The sequence below is a fragment of the Primulina tabacum genome, chromosome 5, assembly GCF_025594145.1.
Source record: "Primulina tabacum isolate GXHZ01 chromosome 5, ASM2559414v2, whole genome shotgun sequence".
Lineage (NCBI taxonomy): Eukaryota > Viridiplantae > Streptophyta > Magnoliopsida > Lamiales > Gesneriaceae > Primulina > Primulina tabacum.
The window spans coordinates 12,792,361-12,809,209 of record NC_134554.1 but is presented as its reverse complement, the minus strand read 5'-3'; the positions used below and the strand labels follow the sequence as shown (position 1 = coordinate 12,809,209).

General features: G+C 36.1%; 4 protein-coding genes across 11 annotated transcripts; all 4 read left to right on the top strand.

Moving 5' to 3' along the window:
- The first annotated feature begins 2,364 nt into the window (after positions 1-2,364).
- Positions 2,365-7,393, top strand: LOC142546707 (protein IQ-DOMAIN 31-like). Of its 7 annotated transcripts, none has more exons than XM_075654567.1 (9): positions 2,366-2,531; positions 2,733-2,783; positions 3,234-3,291; positions 3,381-3,496; positions 3,836-4,099; positions 4,896-5,099; positions 5,217-5,294; positions 5,626-6,646; positions 7,116-7,393. In XM_075654567.1, exons 4-9 carry the CDS (start codon positions 3,422-3,424, stop codon positions 7,145-7,147), a joined length of 1,674 nt encoding a protein of 557 aa, XP_075510682.1. In that variant the 5' UTR covers positions 2,366-2,531; positions 2,733-2,783; positions 3,234-3,291; positions 3,381-3,421; the 3' UTR covers positions 7,148-7,393. The 7 variants fall into 7 exon arrangements, with proteins under 7 accessions (XP_075510684.1, XP_075510682.1, XP_075510680.1 ...); XM_075654565.1 differs by having other exon boundaries at positions 3,234-3,300; XM_075654568.1 differs by lacking the exon at positions 2,733-2,783.
- Positions 7,394-8,904: 1,511 nt separating this feature from the next.
- Positions 8,905-10,923, top strand: LOC142546705 (tubulin alpha-1 chain-like). The gene is made up of 3 exons (XM_075654560.1): positions 8,905-9,121; positions 9,371-9,976; positions 10,082-10,923. The coding sequence occupies exons 1-3, from the start codon at positions 9,029-9,031 to the stop codon at positions 10,724-10,726; spliced, it is 1,344 nt and encodes a 447-aa protein (XP_075510675.1). The 5' UTR covers positions 8,905-9,028; the 3' UTR covers positions 10,727-10,923.
- Positions 10,924-11,808: 885 nt separating this feature from the next.
- Positions 11,809-13,585, top strand: LOC142546706 (small ribosomal subunit protein uS4y-like). 2 transcript variants are annotated; one of them, XM_075654562.1, is made up of 3 exons: positions 11,809-11,966; positions 12,366-12,747; positions 13,228-13,585. In XM_075654562.1, the coding sequence occupies exons 1-3, from the start codon at positions 11,939-11,941 to the stop codon at positions 13,325-13,327; spliced, it is 510 nt and encodes a 169-aa protein (XP_075510677.1). In that variant the 5' UTR covers positions 11,809-11,938; the 3' UTR covers positions 13,328-13,585. The 2 variants fall into 2 exon arrangements, with proteins under 2 accessions (XP_075510677.1, XP_075510676.1); XM_075654561.1 differs by having other exon boundaries at positions 13,147-13,585.
- A 1,046-nt stretch (positions 13,586-14,631) lies between these two features.
- LOC142546704 (pentatricopeptide repeat-containing protein At5g15340, mitochondrial) lies at positions 14,632-16,839 on the top strand. The gene is given in 2 exon segments (XM_075654559.1): positions 14,632-15,119; positions 15,121-16,839. Coding segments are annotated over 2 exon segments (1,902 nt in total). The 5' UTR covers positions 14,632-14,684; the 3' UTR covers positions 16,588-16,839.
- The last annotated feature ends 10 nt before the right edge of the window (positions 16,840-16,849 follow it).

Genomic DNA, 16,849 nt, shown 5'->3' with positions numbered 1-16,849 from the left:
TTAATTTATCTGTTTCGTCATGAAAGTCTGGGGACGTTTTATTTCATTATCTTCCTTTGCTATAAAGTATCCGCATGCACATATTACGCGTGTACCCTATAGAATAGCGGTTACGAGTTAAAACGATTACTCTGATTGTATTGTGGTATGAGTTGTATTTATCATGTTATCCTTTGGATAATACCTCAAGAATGCATCTAAAGGGGTAGATTTCTATCATATATGAGATCTACTTTGTAAAAAGCGTATTGATACATTTCTATCATCGAATGCTCTCTTAGGACAATGCCCTGAGTGTAGCATTTCATTTTCTTTATGTGCAAATTTGCGTCTTGTTTAATTGCATATTTTTTTCAGTCAGATAATTATTTCGACGACACATGTTCGATATTATCGAAATCATTATCTAAATTTGTCAATAGGTTAAATCCAAATGTTCATATGATTCCCCGAGATGGTAGCTTGATTTCATGCCACACATGAATATGTGTTAAATTAAAGTCATTGGATTGTATCCTGAAAGTGTCGTTGGTTATTGAATACGCACGACCAACTACTCGAAGTCGCGTGTGGTTATATTGGAATCGTGCAGTAGAAAATATGCTAATCTAAGTCCACTCCTGGAGCCGGGCACATAAATTGTATTCATTACACACCGCTTAGATTTATATAAGATTTTGACATGCTATCCATATGACATGTTTTGAGAAAGTGATGTTTATTATATTTTAGAAAAATATAATAAATTTTAATTATTATTATTATTTGGTTTATCAGTACTTGTTAAGATATGCATTGGAGAGGCACCAGTAGAAAACCAAATTTATAATTTCATGCTTTTGATTTAAGGCAGAAACTTTCTGGCCTCCACTTGGTTCTTTTTTCCCTATTTGTTTTGGTGCAACCAATGAAGTAGAAGGGGGCCTGGCCAGCTTGCATTTCAGAATCATGGGTTAAGTAAGTACTCTAAACCTGTTGGAAATTTATTGCAGGATAGCAACAATGTTACAGGATGCTTAATTGAAATTGCCAAAAAAAATGGAATTAAATGATAATAAAAAAAATCAAGTTATGTTAAGATGCAGTAGATTAAGAACAATCCCCAAGAGTCATGAGCAATCTCCGAAACAAATTGATCTTAGATTTTTCTGTGTAAATTTGTTTAAAAAAAAAACCTAAAATTCATATTTTTAAAGATTGGAATCAATGAAAACCACAATTTCCCTAAAACAAAGTTCATCGTCTCATTCGGGTTTTTAACACTCCATTTTTCCATTTTCAATCGCATCAATGCAACATTCCAACAATCCACATGTTTATCGGGGTAACAACTAATAAATGAGTTTCAATTGTTGGGAAAGAAAATCACTAAACCTCATGAGATCCAACAACCCGAGTATTGTTTTCACTGTAAATCTAATAATTATTGTTGATCAGAGTTTATGTTTGATCTCGCGTAATTTTTTTTAAAATAACGACAATAATTGCATCTATCAAGAAGTGTTGAACTAAAAAATAATAATCAATTGCTTCGTTCTAACGAGAAAGAACAGTTAGCCATACTCATTAATAAAACTTTGAGATAAATATTATAATTTTACTTTTTTTAAAGATATAGTAAATGATCTCTTCATTGTCGTCAAGTATCATTATTATGATTTTAGTTTAATTTGTGTTGTAAGTTATCTCATTTTCTTGTAAAAAGTTTTCTTGAAAGCTCGTTTTCTTCTAAATTGTTAAATGTGCATTTTTTTAAAATGTTTTTTAACAAGAAACCTGATTTATCCAATAATTTATGGGCAAAAACTTGTGTGAGACGGTCTCACAGGGTCGTATTTTGTGAGACAGATATCTTATTTGGGTCATCCATGAAAAAGTATTACTTTTTATAGTGAATAGCGGTAGGATTAACATGTCTCATAATAAAGATTCGTGAGACCGTCTCACAAGAGACCTATTCTAATTTATGATAGTTGTAGGATTTGATTAGCCGTGATTCTAAGTCGACCTTGAAAGCACCTAACTCATTTATTTTAATATTTATTGTAATTATAATTATAATGGTAATGCACATAGGTTGATTTTGTGTTGTGTTATTAGGTACTTCCTCTATGTCCCGTATATGTAGATTTATATACAAATTTAAAAAAAAAAATATTGGAAAAGTAAATTTTATTATTAAGTAATGAATTTTTCAATAGGTTAAAAAAACTTATTGGAGGAAATTAATGTATCTAAGGACAAGGTTAGAAGTAAAATAAAAAAAAATGCTTTGATTTTTATATTTGAGACGGTTAGTCTTACATATCTGTTTTAGGAAATTTTTACAAGTTATTACCTATGATATACAATAGTTTGATAAATCGAATGGATATTTATTTAGTCCACCCATCCGCAGAACTACTCCACCATCTTTTTGCAGCAACCGGAACACGAAAAGAGGTGGAAGTCGGTGAAGAAACTCTGGGAATTAGTTGAATTTACGAGGGATCCCATTTTCTTGGCCCGAGTGAGCGAAACTATTCCAAAAGGTATTGGCCATTGGAAGCATTTTCATCTCCACTTTTTTTAAGCTCGCTTACTTGTTAATCCATCCTTCTCTTGAATATTTTTCCACTTTTATCATTTGCATTTGGCTGTTTCTTCGAAAGAGAGAAAAAAATCGCTCTTTTACTTCTAAATTGTCTCTCTGTGTGTGTGTGTGGATTTTGGGGATTTTTTTTTGTTTGAAGGATTTGAGTTGCTGTTGGATCTGGGACTTGGATAAACCCTTGGCTTTTCAGGTACAGAAAACCCAGATCTCAGCTGCATTATACTAAAACCTTCCTCTATTTTTTTTTTACCTGTTTTATGTGCTTTCTTGATTTTGCATTTATATATATGGGTTGTGGCTTTTCAGAGGAAATGTGAGTTAAGATGCAGATCTTGCTGTGTTTCTGCATTTTCAACTTACTGGTTTTGTTTTTGCATGGTGTGTTAATATCTCGGTTTCTAGTTTTTAGTTTGTCTGGGAATAAAGATTGGTGCTAGTTGTCATCGTCTTTGACTGATTTGTTTATGTTACCTTTTTTCTTCTTATTTGTTGGGATCTTTTTGAGGGACATTTGTAGCAAATTCTCCTTCTATTCCTTGTAACTTCAAAATGCGACCATTGTTATTCCTATAGATCTCGGCTTTGTTCTGTATTACATATTTTATGTGCTGCACATTAAGATACGTTGTTTTGTTGGTAGGCAGTAGAAAGATTGGCTTAAAACGGTGATCGATCTTTTGTTTTTTTTGGTTGATTTTGTAAGTCAGGTATCTATTTTTCCCTTAGAGTTGTTTTTATTAATTCCGATTATTCTGATGTGAGGATTGATCTTAATTAAAATTTGCAGCTTTTGGATTGAGCAATTGTTGTTTCAAAACGTGGTTTGCCATGGGAAAGTCTCCCGGGAAATGGATCAAGACTGTCCTGTTTGGGAAGAAGCATTCAAAGACTAATTTATCCAAAGTAAGACAATTGTTGTCTGAGTCATTTGTGTTATTGACCCACATTTGTGGCCTCAGAAATTAAACCTTTAAGGCTGCATTAGTTAGTTTGTTGTTTCTTATGGTATGCGGAGTTCTATTAACTATTAAGTTCAATATTTTGAGATTTTTGAATTTAATTTCACATATTTCTTTTTTTCTGATTTTTATAAATCTTAGGAAATGATAATTTTGCTAGCAGATCCACATATGTTATTCTTGGCTTGAAGATATTGTTGTAACGATGTTCTAAAATACAATTTAAATTCTATCGTGTTGATTGCATTTGCTGTTGGATGTAAAAAATGTGACTCATAATTAGGCTGCCGCAAATACACAATTAGAGAAAGTGGCTGGAGATTCTTCACTTGTCACAGATTCACCCCAGTTGACTAGCAGAGATGCAGAGAATACAGGATTTGGGAAGGGAGCATCTGGTACTCCTTATGTTTCTACTGGCTCATATCCAGGGAACCAAGACGTAGATTTACAAAGTAATTATGTACCAGTCCCATCTGGTGATTCAGAGATGATTAGGCAAGAGCAAGCTGCCACGAAAACACAAGCAGCCTTTAGGGGTTACTTGGTAAGACTCTCTGGTTATTCAATTCTGTTAATTTAAAATTGGATTTAGCATACTTTTCATTCTGTACACACTTTTGTCAATCTGTAACTAATCGGTTTATGGATGTAAATCTCTTGTCATTATTAATTGGACTTTTACAGTTTATGAACATGAGTTCTCATTACTGATGACAATGGGTCGGGTTTGGGTAGGATTTCATATCTGTTATCTCCGTCCTCATCGGATATTCAATTTCATCCTCATAACCATCAGATGATTGGATATCCATACCCTGCCCAAATTTGCAATTACCATCTATAATTGCATTTTCTCAAATTTGAATTATTTCGATAAAGTTATGGATATTTACTAAATTATCGAGAACAATAAAAACTTTATATAAAAATTAGAAAATTAAACAGAATATTAGAAACTATTTATCCTAACATTGTTAACCTACGAAAATAGCATCAACTCTCATCTAATAATTTATTTCATTCTACCCAACTAATATAATTCAACAAAAGTATATTAGAATTAAAACCATAGCCGAAAAATCATATATATATATATATATATATATATATATAATCGAGTATTCAGGAGTAAGATTCTTCAAGACCCGCTTCCATTCTCGTATCCGAACATCTTCATACCCGATTATAAATTTTTACCCTCCATACTCTCCTCTGTTTGGGTCGGATATCAGATTCTCCGTCGGATTCGGAAGAAATTGTCATCCCTACTTCCCACACATGTTAATGGAACGGTTAAATGGTCTTTACCTCTCATAATTGTATTTTCATCATGTGCACAGGCTCGCCGTGCCTTTAGGGCTCTTAAAGGTATCATAAGGCTACAAGCTCTTATACGGGGTCATTTGGTGAGGAGACAGGCTGTTTCCACTTTACATTGCATGCAGGGAATTGTTAAGTTCCAGGCAGTGGCTCGTGGACGAAGAGTTAGACTCTCAAATACATTGTCTGGATGGTGTAAAAAATACAATATTGTAGAGTTTCAGGTAGTGTGAATTTCTGTAACCTAGTTGATTAAATTCTCTGTTAATCTCTGAGATTTTTTAAACTCTGTACGAGGGCGTTGAAGCTCATGTTTTGACTATGTTTTTATACTAAATCAGGAAGCTAAACAGGTGGGCGCTGGAACAAGTTCATATCTTGGGTCAGAGAGTCTAGCCACCAAAGTGTTTGTCTGCAAGGTTTGTATTTGGTTTTCATTATCATCTAGGCTCATTCATCTGTGTACATTTGAACAGTTACCATAAGACCTTCAAATCTTCTAGCTCTTAATGCATGTACTTTTCATTGAATAGCGTTTAACTCAGTTATAACTTGGAAATCTTCTAATAGCTTATTGTCTGCACTAGGTTTACTAATCATCAGACGACCTTCAGATGATGTTGGATACGCATGTTTTGAGAATAGAGAATGTAATAGAGAATGTTAAAACTAACTATATATTACTTCAATTGTTTCCAATTAACATGTAATCTTTTGGAAAGATCTGATGGACACACTTTCATATTGTAGCTTCTTATCCAATTGCCAACTGCTTTGCCATTGAGTCTTCAATATGATCTGTCTGAGCCAAATTCAGCTTGGAACTGGCTTGAGCGCTGGTCGATATCTCACTTTTGGAAACCGTGTGCACATTCAAAACGTGTTTTAAAGAATCAGCAAAAGCAGGGTGACACACAAGCTGTCGAGTTTAGAACTGGAAAATCAAAGAGAAGTGTTAGAAAGGTTTCTGCCCTTGTTAATGGGGACACTGGTTCTTTAGCTTCTGTTGATGCAGATAAGCCCAAACGCAACCCTAGGAAAATCATAACTCATCAGACAGAGTTTGTGCAAGAACAGCCCCAAAGTGAATTTGAGAGGGTTAAACGTAATTTAAGAAAGGTTTCTGCATCTTCAGCGGTTGCTTCAGAAAAATCAGAAACACAAAATGAGAAGCCAGAGCCGCAGCCAAGCACAAAAGTAGTGTTAAATTCTATTGCTTCCGATGTTCCTGAGCAGAAAAAAGTAATTTATTCTGAAAACACAACCGGATTGGACGTTGTAGATATGAAACCAGCTTTAGAAGAAGTTCCTTCAAATATAACAGCAACCGATGAGCTAGTAGATGTGCCACAAGATGATCATCCTGTTGCTGAGCTTCATTCCTTGGAAAATGGTGGTAAGTTAGAGAGTCCTCTAACTTTGAATGAGGAGTTGAGCTCTCAAGAGGAACATAGTAACAAAGAGAATCAGAAAATCAAGAAAAGGAGATCTCTTACAACATCGCAGGAACATCCTGAAAATATCTTACAGAACACCCCAAGTGTACCGAGTTACATGGCAGCTACTGAGTCTGCCAAGGCAAAGCTTAGAGCTCAAGGGTCATCTAAACTTGATGAAGATGGTGCTGATCATGCGTATGCCCGACGGCATTCTCTGCCCGTTTCCTTCAGTGGCAAATTAAGCTCATTGCCCCCTCGGATACAGAAGCCAATTCAAGCTAATGGCAAGGGCGGAAATAAACCTAGCAGATCATCGACTGTTTCCAAAGATGGTATGTCGCGTACCTTTCAATAACTTATGCGGTTTAGGTACTCATTCTGCCAATACATTTCTGTGTTGTCATTCATCATTGTTAAAATAGAAAGCTATTGTTTTTTTCACACCTTTAGTGAACTTGAGCTTTCAGGAAAAAGTGATTTATTATGATACAGCGCGTGCAATTCCTATTTACGTTTCAAATAGTTGGTCTTGGGTGCTTGTTCTTATGTCTTGGTCATATGATATCCAACCTGCGTGCAATTGTATGTCTTAGACAATAATTCCGAGTATAATCTATACTCTCGGACATAAACATGAAAGGGTTCTAAAATAGAAAATTAGTGTTTGTAGCACCTTCATTGTGGCATTTGATATGATTTAACTCGGGACACGCATTGCATGTGGATGCTATTTCCTTGTCATTCGTAGTTGATTCTTTCTCGTGTGTTTTCTTTTTTCATTTGGGGTGCCTTACATTTCAGATAAGATGCTCCAGCCCGGGTGGAGGAGATGAGATAATGATGCTGATCCAGAATATGAGCTTCGAGTGAGTTATCGCGACTGCATTTTAATTTGATTCTCGCTTAGAGTAAGTGTTAAAAGATCAAGTGAAGAAAATGATTGACTATTATGAATCTTGCATGTTTTCCTCTTCTACCGTGGCTTGTCTTGTTATTGTTTGTTTGTATAGTCAAATACTGATGAGTCTCTGTTGTTTTATTAGATTAAATTTGAATTGTGTGCTACACATGTAGTTTCATTTGATGTTTCCTTTTGTTGCACACTTATCGGTTATCCTCCCATGTTTTTTAAAATGAGTTTCACTCTTACCAAACAGTGTTTCATGGTCGGACTGATGATCTTATCGGTCCGTTTAAAATAACATTTTAATCGATCAGGCCAGTTCAACGGTTTTTGTTGGTTTTAATCGGTTTGATAGGTTTAATACCGATCTGATCGGTAAAACGGTTTTTGGATGGGACTTGTGATCAGTTCTTGGTCGAATTGATCGATTCGATCTTGAAAACAATGTGCCCAGATACATTAAGGTAAATTAGTGTTGCATTTTTATGATGATTTATTATTAATCTGACATAAAGATATGAAGTTTAATTATTATAACAAATCTTTTCCTTAACTGAAAAAAAGTAAATTTTTGAATGACTTCTAATTATATTATTTATAAAATTATTTTAAAAATTTTCGGATATTGTCTCAATGATAACAAGAACTCAGTCGGATGAATGTGTATATTTTGGGATTGATAATAATAATAAAAAAAGATGATTTTTTTTTTCTGGGGTGGAAAAATGAAACCAAACAAGGGTCGCTCAGTTGTGGTTTTCAACCTGTGGTGGTCTGATGTCCCTATCGAAACATTTTTCTATATTAATGATATTTGATTTGGTGTTTTTTTATAATTAATTTTATATATAATATTTAATCATGATTATTAAAATTAATTAGAGATTCAAAAATATTTTTGAAATAATAAAATAGAAAATGACATTATGTTTTTTTGCGCTGTTATAAAAAAAACTTTATAAATAATAAGATATATAGATTTCTGGATCATGCACTCAAAAATGTATTTTTTTTAATATTCTCAAATTATTTTTTTGTCGGATATTGGAGACAGGACCACGATATTGCTTGCAACTTGCAAGTTTCATTATTGTCTGAAATAATATTTATTTAGCTTTTCTCACACCAAACACAACAAACTATTGATTTTCCATAAGATATTATGTCTAAAATCTTAATTAATAAATTTATTGTTTGAGTAAATTTCTCTTGTTAAAGTGACATTTGGAAGAAATGGAGGATTTCCATAAATCTTACTCAAATTAAGCATTTTTGATAAGGATTAATACTAAATGGCAAATTTTTTATATTCAAATAACATTTTTTTTTAAAAAAAAGCAGTTATCTTGTGAGACGGTATCACGATTCTTTATCTGTGAGATTGGTCAATCCTACCGATATTCACAATAAAAAGTAATAATTTTAGCATAAAAATAATATTTTTTTTATAGATGAGTCAAATAAGATATTCGTTTCTTAAAATATGATCTGTTAGACTGTATCAGTGAAGTTTTTGTAAAAAAAAAAAAATTATATCCAAAAGTGGAGCCAATGTCAATCATGCATCCAGCTGTGAATCTCAAATAATTTCAAAGTAAATAAAACCGCTCAAAAATAAGTAAATAAACAAAATAAAATACAACCCCAATTTTCGGCTCACCGTTGCTATAAAAGCCCTCTCCTCTTTGCAGTTCCTCCCACATCTCACCTTGACCCAGGGACGTCTTTGTATACGCCTCTGGTGTTTGTTTGAGCTTCCCTCTTGTCTCTTAATTCAAATCCTCCATTTGGATCTAACAAATAAACCGAAATGAGAGAGTGCATTTCGATCCACATTGGTCAGGCCGGTATTCAGGTCGGAAATGCCTGCTGGGAGCTTTACTGCCTCGAACACGGCATCAAGGTTTGTTATTCTTTTCCTCATTGATTTCTGAAGTTTTTCGTGTAGATCTGAGGTAGATCTATCAGATTCAGTGATGTTGTTCTGATTCGTTTTGGTATTTTGGTTAGATCTGGACGTTTTTTGGGTTTTAATGCCTCTGTTGGGGGAATTTGTTCTGTTCGTTTGGTTTTTAAGATGTTTTGTTGAAAAATCACGGATATGTTTGAACGCGAGATGTAATTCATTGTCGCGTAACTTTTTTGTATGTAGCCTGATGGGCAAATGCCTGGAGATACCACAGTAGGCGGAGGTGATGATGCTTTCAACACATTCTTCAGTGAAACAGGCGCTGGAAAACATGTCCCTCGAGCTGTGTTTGTGGATCTGGAGCCGACTGTCATAGATGAGGTCCGCTCAGGTTCTTATCGCCAGCTCTTCCACCCAGAGCAGCTGATCAGCGGCAAAGAAGATGCCGCCAACAACTTTGCCCGAGGTCATTACACTATTGGCAAAGAAATTGTTGATCTCTGCCTTGACAGGATCCGAAAGCTCGCGGACAATTGTACTGGGTTGCAGGGGTTTTTGGTTTTTCATGCTGTCGGTGGTGGTACTGGATCCGGCCTAGGATCGCTGTTACTTGAGAGGCTATCTGTTGACTATGGTAAAAAATCAAAGTTGGGATTCACTATCTATCCTTCTCCCCAGGTTTCAACCGCAGTCGTCGAGCCTTATAATTCCGTGCTTTCAACTCATTCCCTCCTCGAGCACACAGATGTTACCGTGCTTCTTGATAATGAGGCCATTTACGACATCTGCCGCAAGTCACTCGATATTGAGAGGCCTACCTACACTAATCTCAACAGGTTGATTTCTCAGGTAAATAAATTTACCTGGCTCGGTAAAACAGTATATGGTTCTTTATCTATCCTTGTCTCTCTCTGTTTATCTGTAAGTGATTAATCTATTTCATAACTTGTCCAGGTGATATCTTCATTAACGGCATCTTTGCGATTCGATGGGGCGTTGAATGTGGATGTGAATGAGTTCCAAACTAACCTGGTTCCATATCCAAGAATTCATTTCATGCTTTCCTCTTACGCCCCTGTGATCTCTGCTGAAAAGGCCTATCACGAGCAGCTATCAGTTGCCGAAATAACAAACACTGCATTCGAGCCATCATCTATGATGGTGAAATGTGACCCTCGCCATGGGAAATACATGGCTTGCTGTTTGATGTACAGGGGTGATGTTGTCCCCAAGGATGTTAACGCTGCTGTCGCCACAATCAAAACCAAGAGGACAATTCAATTTGTCGACTGGTGCCCCACAGGGTTCAAATGTGGTATCAACTATCAGCCTCCTACTGTCGTTCCTGGTGGTGATTTGGCTAAGGTCCAGAGGGCAGTGTGCATGATTTCCAACTCGACTGGTGTTGCTGAGGTCTTTTCGAGGATTGATTTCAAGTTTGATCTGATGTACTCAAAAAGGGCATTCGTGCATTGGTATGTTGGTGAGGGTATGGAGGAAGGAGAATTCTCGGAGGCGAGGGAAGACTTGGCTGCTCTTGAGAAGGACTATGAAGAAGTTGGGGCGGAGTCTCCAGATGGAGATGAGGACGAAGAATAAGTGAATGATTTCTTTGTTTGATCTCGAGTTGCTGTCTGTTTGCTGTTACTCGCTCTTGTGTTGTATTGTAGTCAGAGTCTCTCCCTTGGCTGCATTTTCGTAATCTTCGTATTTCTTGCTTTGTTTTTACTTGAGATGTTGTAATGTGTTGTGCTGTGTTTCACCTACTTTGAACTTGAATGGGTTTATGATTTTAACTCCGATTCTTCTATGTTCCATGTGGAATGTTATACCAATGTTGTTACGTGGTACATCCCTAACGATTTAACACGAGGAATAAACTTGTAACCTTGAAGAACACCAACACGTACGTGTGTTAATGACACCGAAAGTAAATCATAATTCCAATAAAAACCACCCAAAGATGGTTAACTACTAAACTCCATGTTCGCAAGTCAGATCAAAATCACTGGACACCTTGTTTGTTTCCTTGTAACTAGTAATTTAAAATGCTGCCTAAACGGAGAAAACAAGGGGCTCAATGTCCGTAAAATCAATTCAAAGTTACGTCCAGAGCCTAGAGCCTATGGCCTATGGGAGAGAGTGTTGTGGTGATCTTCGCCAATATATGAAGACCCAATAACCAATTATACCCAAGTGTCTTACGAAGACTCAAATAACTAAATATTAATTTTTATTGAAAATATGGACATAGTTAACTTTGTCGTACACAAAAATCCGTGAGACTGTATCATAAGATATCTATTTTAACCTAAATTAGTGTAAAAAAAATCCGTGAGACTGTATCATAAGATATCCTCCACAATTCTAATACCATTTTTTCCCTATTCTATTATTGACCTAAATTAGTCAAATTGTCCAATTATCTCCACAATTTTAAGAACTTTTTTTCCCCTTTTCTATTAGTGTTTCACTAATGCATAAGAAAATTTAATCCCGATTATTGGAATTTCATTAAATTTTCATAATAACCTCTAATAATGCAATTCATGTTTTTTTTTCTACCGTATTTAAACGTCCAAATATCTATTTTATTAATGAAAACTAAATGTTTGTAACGGATAAATTAAGTTCACAATTTACAAATGGACTGAAGCCCAATCTAAAAGCACATACATGATTGGTGAACAGAGCCCAGTTTCTATTTAGCCCAATGCTGGACTAGGGTTGCTTCTTCCAAATTTACTCTGCAAAAACAGGTGTGGGTTTGTCTCCTCGTGTTCCTTAGGCATTGCGACGTAGCGGGAGACGATGGTGAACGTTAGTTTCTACCGCAACTGTAAGTTTCTGCAGGAAATGCTCGTCCTTTTCATTTTGTTCTACATGGTGGATTATTGGTTGCATGAATTTTGTGAGCCATGTTTGATCAGGGCTTTTAGTCTGCTTTTTTAAATTGGATTTCCGAGAAATTATATTTTGATTTCAAATCTTGGATTGATAATTTACATTCGATGCTTTTTGGAATTAATTTGGCCTTTGGTGTAAAAAAGTTTGATAATGCATTCTGTTTTACTGCTGTTTGAGTTCTTGACATTGTCTTGGTCCAATACCTTCCTTGTTCGAATGAATGAGAAATCTGAAGTTCAAGGTCCTGATTATGTGCTAATTTTTTTTTATCTCTTTCATACGGTTGAGTTGAATGATTTTCCTAAATTTGTTGTATAATGACTTTTGTTAGATGGGAAGACTTTCAAGAAGCCTCGCCGGCCATATGAGAAAGAAAGATTGGATGCTGAGCTGAAGCTTGTTGGAGAATATGGGCTTCGATGCAAGAGGGAGCTGTGGAGGGTTCAATATGCATTGAGTCGCATCCGTAATGCGGCAAGAATGCTTCTCACACTGGATGAGAAAGACCCTCGTCGTATTTTTGAGGGCGAGGCCCTTCTTCGGAGGATGAATCGGCACGGGCTTTTGGATGAGAGCCAGAACAAGCTTGATTACGTGCTCGCGTTGACCGTGGAGAACTTTCTCGAAAGACGTCTCCAGACTCTTGTATTTAAGGCTGGTATGGCTAAATCTATTCACCATGCTCGTGTGCTCATCAGGCAAAGGCACATCAGGTGTGTATTCTGTTGGTTGATATCTTTAAAAAAAAAAAGAATTGTAGTACCTTGTAGACAGTGGACTGTGGATTCTTGCAATGATAATTTCTGCGATAATTGATCCTTATTGGAATTATTAATTCCATATCCACTCTAATGTTCTCTGTCTTTATCTAAAATTTTGGTGGATGAGATTTTCTATCCAAACAAGTGAGCTCCATATATCCTGCAACTCAACCTGTTTTCAATATGTATTTACGTGTTATTTTCATATTCTGAATAGTATTGAAGTGATGTAGTTATCATATTATGGCAACATGGTTTTTGGTTCCGTGTCATTCCTTTTGCACATCCCAGCATGACCTTTATGTTATTCTTGTACCATATATGCAATCTGCGTAACTTTATTCCTCTCAGGGTCGGAAGGCAGGTGGTTAATGTACCATCATTCATGGTGAGAGTCGACTCACAGAAGCATATTGATTTCTCACTTACTAGTCCTTTTGGTGGCGGTCGCCCTGGAAGAGTGAAGAGGAAGAACCAGAAAGCTGCAGCAAAGAAAGCCAGTGGTGGTGATGAAGAAGAGGATGAAGATTGAGCTATTTCAACAATAAAAACAAAAGCAATAGGCATCATGATGCTTTCGTTTTAGTCATCTCTTCAAACTGGAAATTTTCTTGCTTGAAACTAACCTGTGTTTGATTTTGGTGGCTACCCCACCCCTTCTCCATTTTGTGTTTGTTTCTTTCGAAGGATTTTTTGTTTGGGTGTTGCCTAGAACCACCGTGCTTTTCGTGAACGATAAGCATTTTGTTGTGATGTGGTAAGAATTACGAGTAAGGTCAATTGGGTTATACGCAAATTTCTCATTAAAGAAACCTAAAAACGATTATACTTCTGATAAAACATATAATGGATTATTTTGCATGAATATTGAGTTATTGTTAACTAAACGTATGGCTTCTTGTCAAAGAAGTCTAGTTCAGATTTAATTTGTTAAATTTGACCAAAAACAATAGTAAATTTGTTTTAGATTCCTACTCCCAAATTCAAGTTCTTTAGTCTCTGTAAAAAAAAATATATGTCTTAGTATTATCTGATTCATAAAAAATGTTTCTTTTATTCTTTGGGTCCATGTATTTTTTCTCCATGAAAGGTCACACAAAAATTTTAAAATATGGTATTAATATATTATATTCGAATATTTTCAGATTATACTATTATTCAAACATGTATATCGATTATTATTATTAATAACATATTTGTTTTTTGGATGAAAACCAACATAAAATATTATAAATATGGTACTAATATATGGTATTTGAAAAGTAACTGTCATAAATATGTTACTAATATATGATTTTTGAGTAATTAAACATGAGTAACAATTGTTTATATTAATTAAGTTTCAATTTTATTATCAAAATCTTATATTATATATTATTGTCATATTTTCGATATTTTGTATTTATTTTCATCCTGACAAACATATGAGTCAAAAGGAGTAGGTCTCTTGTGAGACGATCTCACGAATCTTTATCTGTGAGACGGGTCAATCCTACCGATATTCACAATAAAAAGTAATACTCTTAGTATAAAAAGTAATATTTTTTCATGTATGATCCAAATAAGATATTCGTCTCACAAAATACGACCCGTGAAATCGTCTCACACAAGTTTTTGTCAGCCCAAAGAGTTAAAAAATATCTTTTGTATATCAATTATTTGACACCTTTTTTCATAGAGAAATTTGAATACAAAATTAAGTTTGGTTTGAGAATTTAAAGCAAATTCACCTGAAAACAAAAATATCCAAATCAAATTAATCAGTTATTGTAACATTAGTAAAATATTTATCAAAAATACTTTAGAAGATAATCAAACTTATCAATTTGGTTGGATATTTGATATTAATCGAAGTTGGCAACACATTAGTTGACTCGAGTTCATTCCTTATGAGATGGCCGGCCGCGGGAACCATATCATCAGTAGCTCGCTACTACCGTGTCCTTCTCCGGTCATGCGCTCGACACTCACGGCTCGACGAGGGCCTAAAGATACATGGCGCCGCTATAACGACCGGCCTCCTCTTTGTCCCAATCACGTTCCTCCCCAACGTTGTTCTCCACATGTACGCGGCGTGCGGCGACTTGGTGTCAGCACGAAAATTGTTCGACGATATTCCATTAACTCATAAAGACACCATCGATTGGACAACGCTCATGAGCTGTTATTCACTTGTGGGATCGCACCTGGATGCTCTTAATTTGTTCGTCATCATGCGAAGGGAAATGATTTTGATCGATGAAATCACGTTGGTTTCGGTGTTCTGCGCTTGCGCAAAGGTTGGAAACAGGGTGTTTGGGATTCAAGGTCATGTGTGTATGGTACAAGATGGGTTTGGGTTTTAGCGTTAAAGCTTGTAATGCTGCGATGGATATGTATGTTAAGTGTGATTTAGCAGGTGACGCTAGGAGGATGTTTGATGAAATGACGGAGAGAAGTATTGTTTCCTGGACTGTGCTTTTGGGCGGTGTGGTGAAATGGATGGGTTTGAAGGAAGGGAGGAATTTATTTGATCAAATGCCTGAGAAAAATGAGATTGCATGGACTATAATGACTGCTGCATATGTCGAAAATTGCTACAGTGAGGAAGCTTTTAGGCTTCTGAGTGAAATGCTGTTTAGTTATGGACTGAAGTTACATTTTGCCGCCCTTTGCTCGTTGTTGTCGGCTTGTACACAATCGGGGGATGTTGTGATGGGTAAATGGCTACATACACATGCTCTCAAAACCATGGCCGGTACAGTAATTGATGTTTCGGTGGGCACAGCTTTACTCGATATGTATGCAAAATGTGGTCGTATTAATATGGCAATACGAGTTTTTGGGTCTATGCATTCGAGGACTTTAGTGTCATGGAATGCTATGCTTAGTGGGCTCGCCATGCATGGGAAAGGGGCAGCAGTCTTGGATATGTTTAATCAAATGTTAGAAGAGGTCAAACCGGATGACATAACCGTCACAGCTGTGCTGAGTGCTTGCAGCCACTCTGGTTTAGTCGATCAGGGACGGAAAATTTTCTGCAGCCTTGAACATGTGTACGGTATAAGTCCTTCCATGGAAAATTATGCCTGTATGGTGGATCTTTTGGGTCGAGCAGGACATTTGGAAGAAGCAGAGGCTGTGATACGGGGAATGCCAATGAGCCCAAATGAGGTTGTTTTGGGGTCTTTGTTAGGTGCATGTGGTGTTCACCGGAAGCAAGTGCTGGGGGAACGCCTTTTACGAGAACTAGTTCAGTTGTATCCCCACAACACTGAATATCATATCTTGCTGTCGAATGTGTATGCTTTGTCAGGTAAGCTCGATAAAGCTGGTTCTTTTCGAAGGGTTCTTAGAGACAGGGGAATCAGAAAAATTCCTGGAGTTAGTTCAATGTATGTCAACGGCCAGGTTCATCATTTCACTGCAGGGGACAAAGCTCATCCGCGAATCAAAGAGATATATTCGAAGTTGGATGAGATGATCAAAAGATTGAGATTATCTGGTTATGTACCGGACACTAATTCCCAGATCTTCTCTGCTAGTGACATTGGGATGGATTATACCTATCAGCAGGAGGAAAAAGAGCGAGTGTTACAGTTCCATAGTGAGAAATTGGCCGTCTGTTTTGGTCTCATGAGCACTAAAGTTGGCATGCCTCTTTACATTTTCAAGAATTTGAGAACATGTCCAGATTGTCATTCGGCAATAAAGATTGCATCCAAAGTATATGGCCGAGAAATCATTATCAGAGATCGTAATCGCTTTCACTATTTCAAACATGGTTCGTGTTCTTGTGCTGATTACTGGTGATTGATGATCAGATAGTCCTGAACTTGACCGTAAAACATAGTGTATAATTTCATGACTTCTTAATTGTACCATTTTTGCTGCTGTCGTTTATGGTAATGAATTGAAATCTTGCCTATAAAATGGCTGCGATATTACTTATCACATTGATATGGAAGCCATAGTGCGCAAGATCTTAGATGGGTTGACGACTTAATAAACTTCTGCATGGGGAAAACAATATATTTCCTGCACAAGATTGTGCGCAAACTTTTCAATCTGAGTT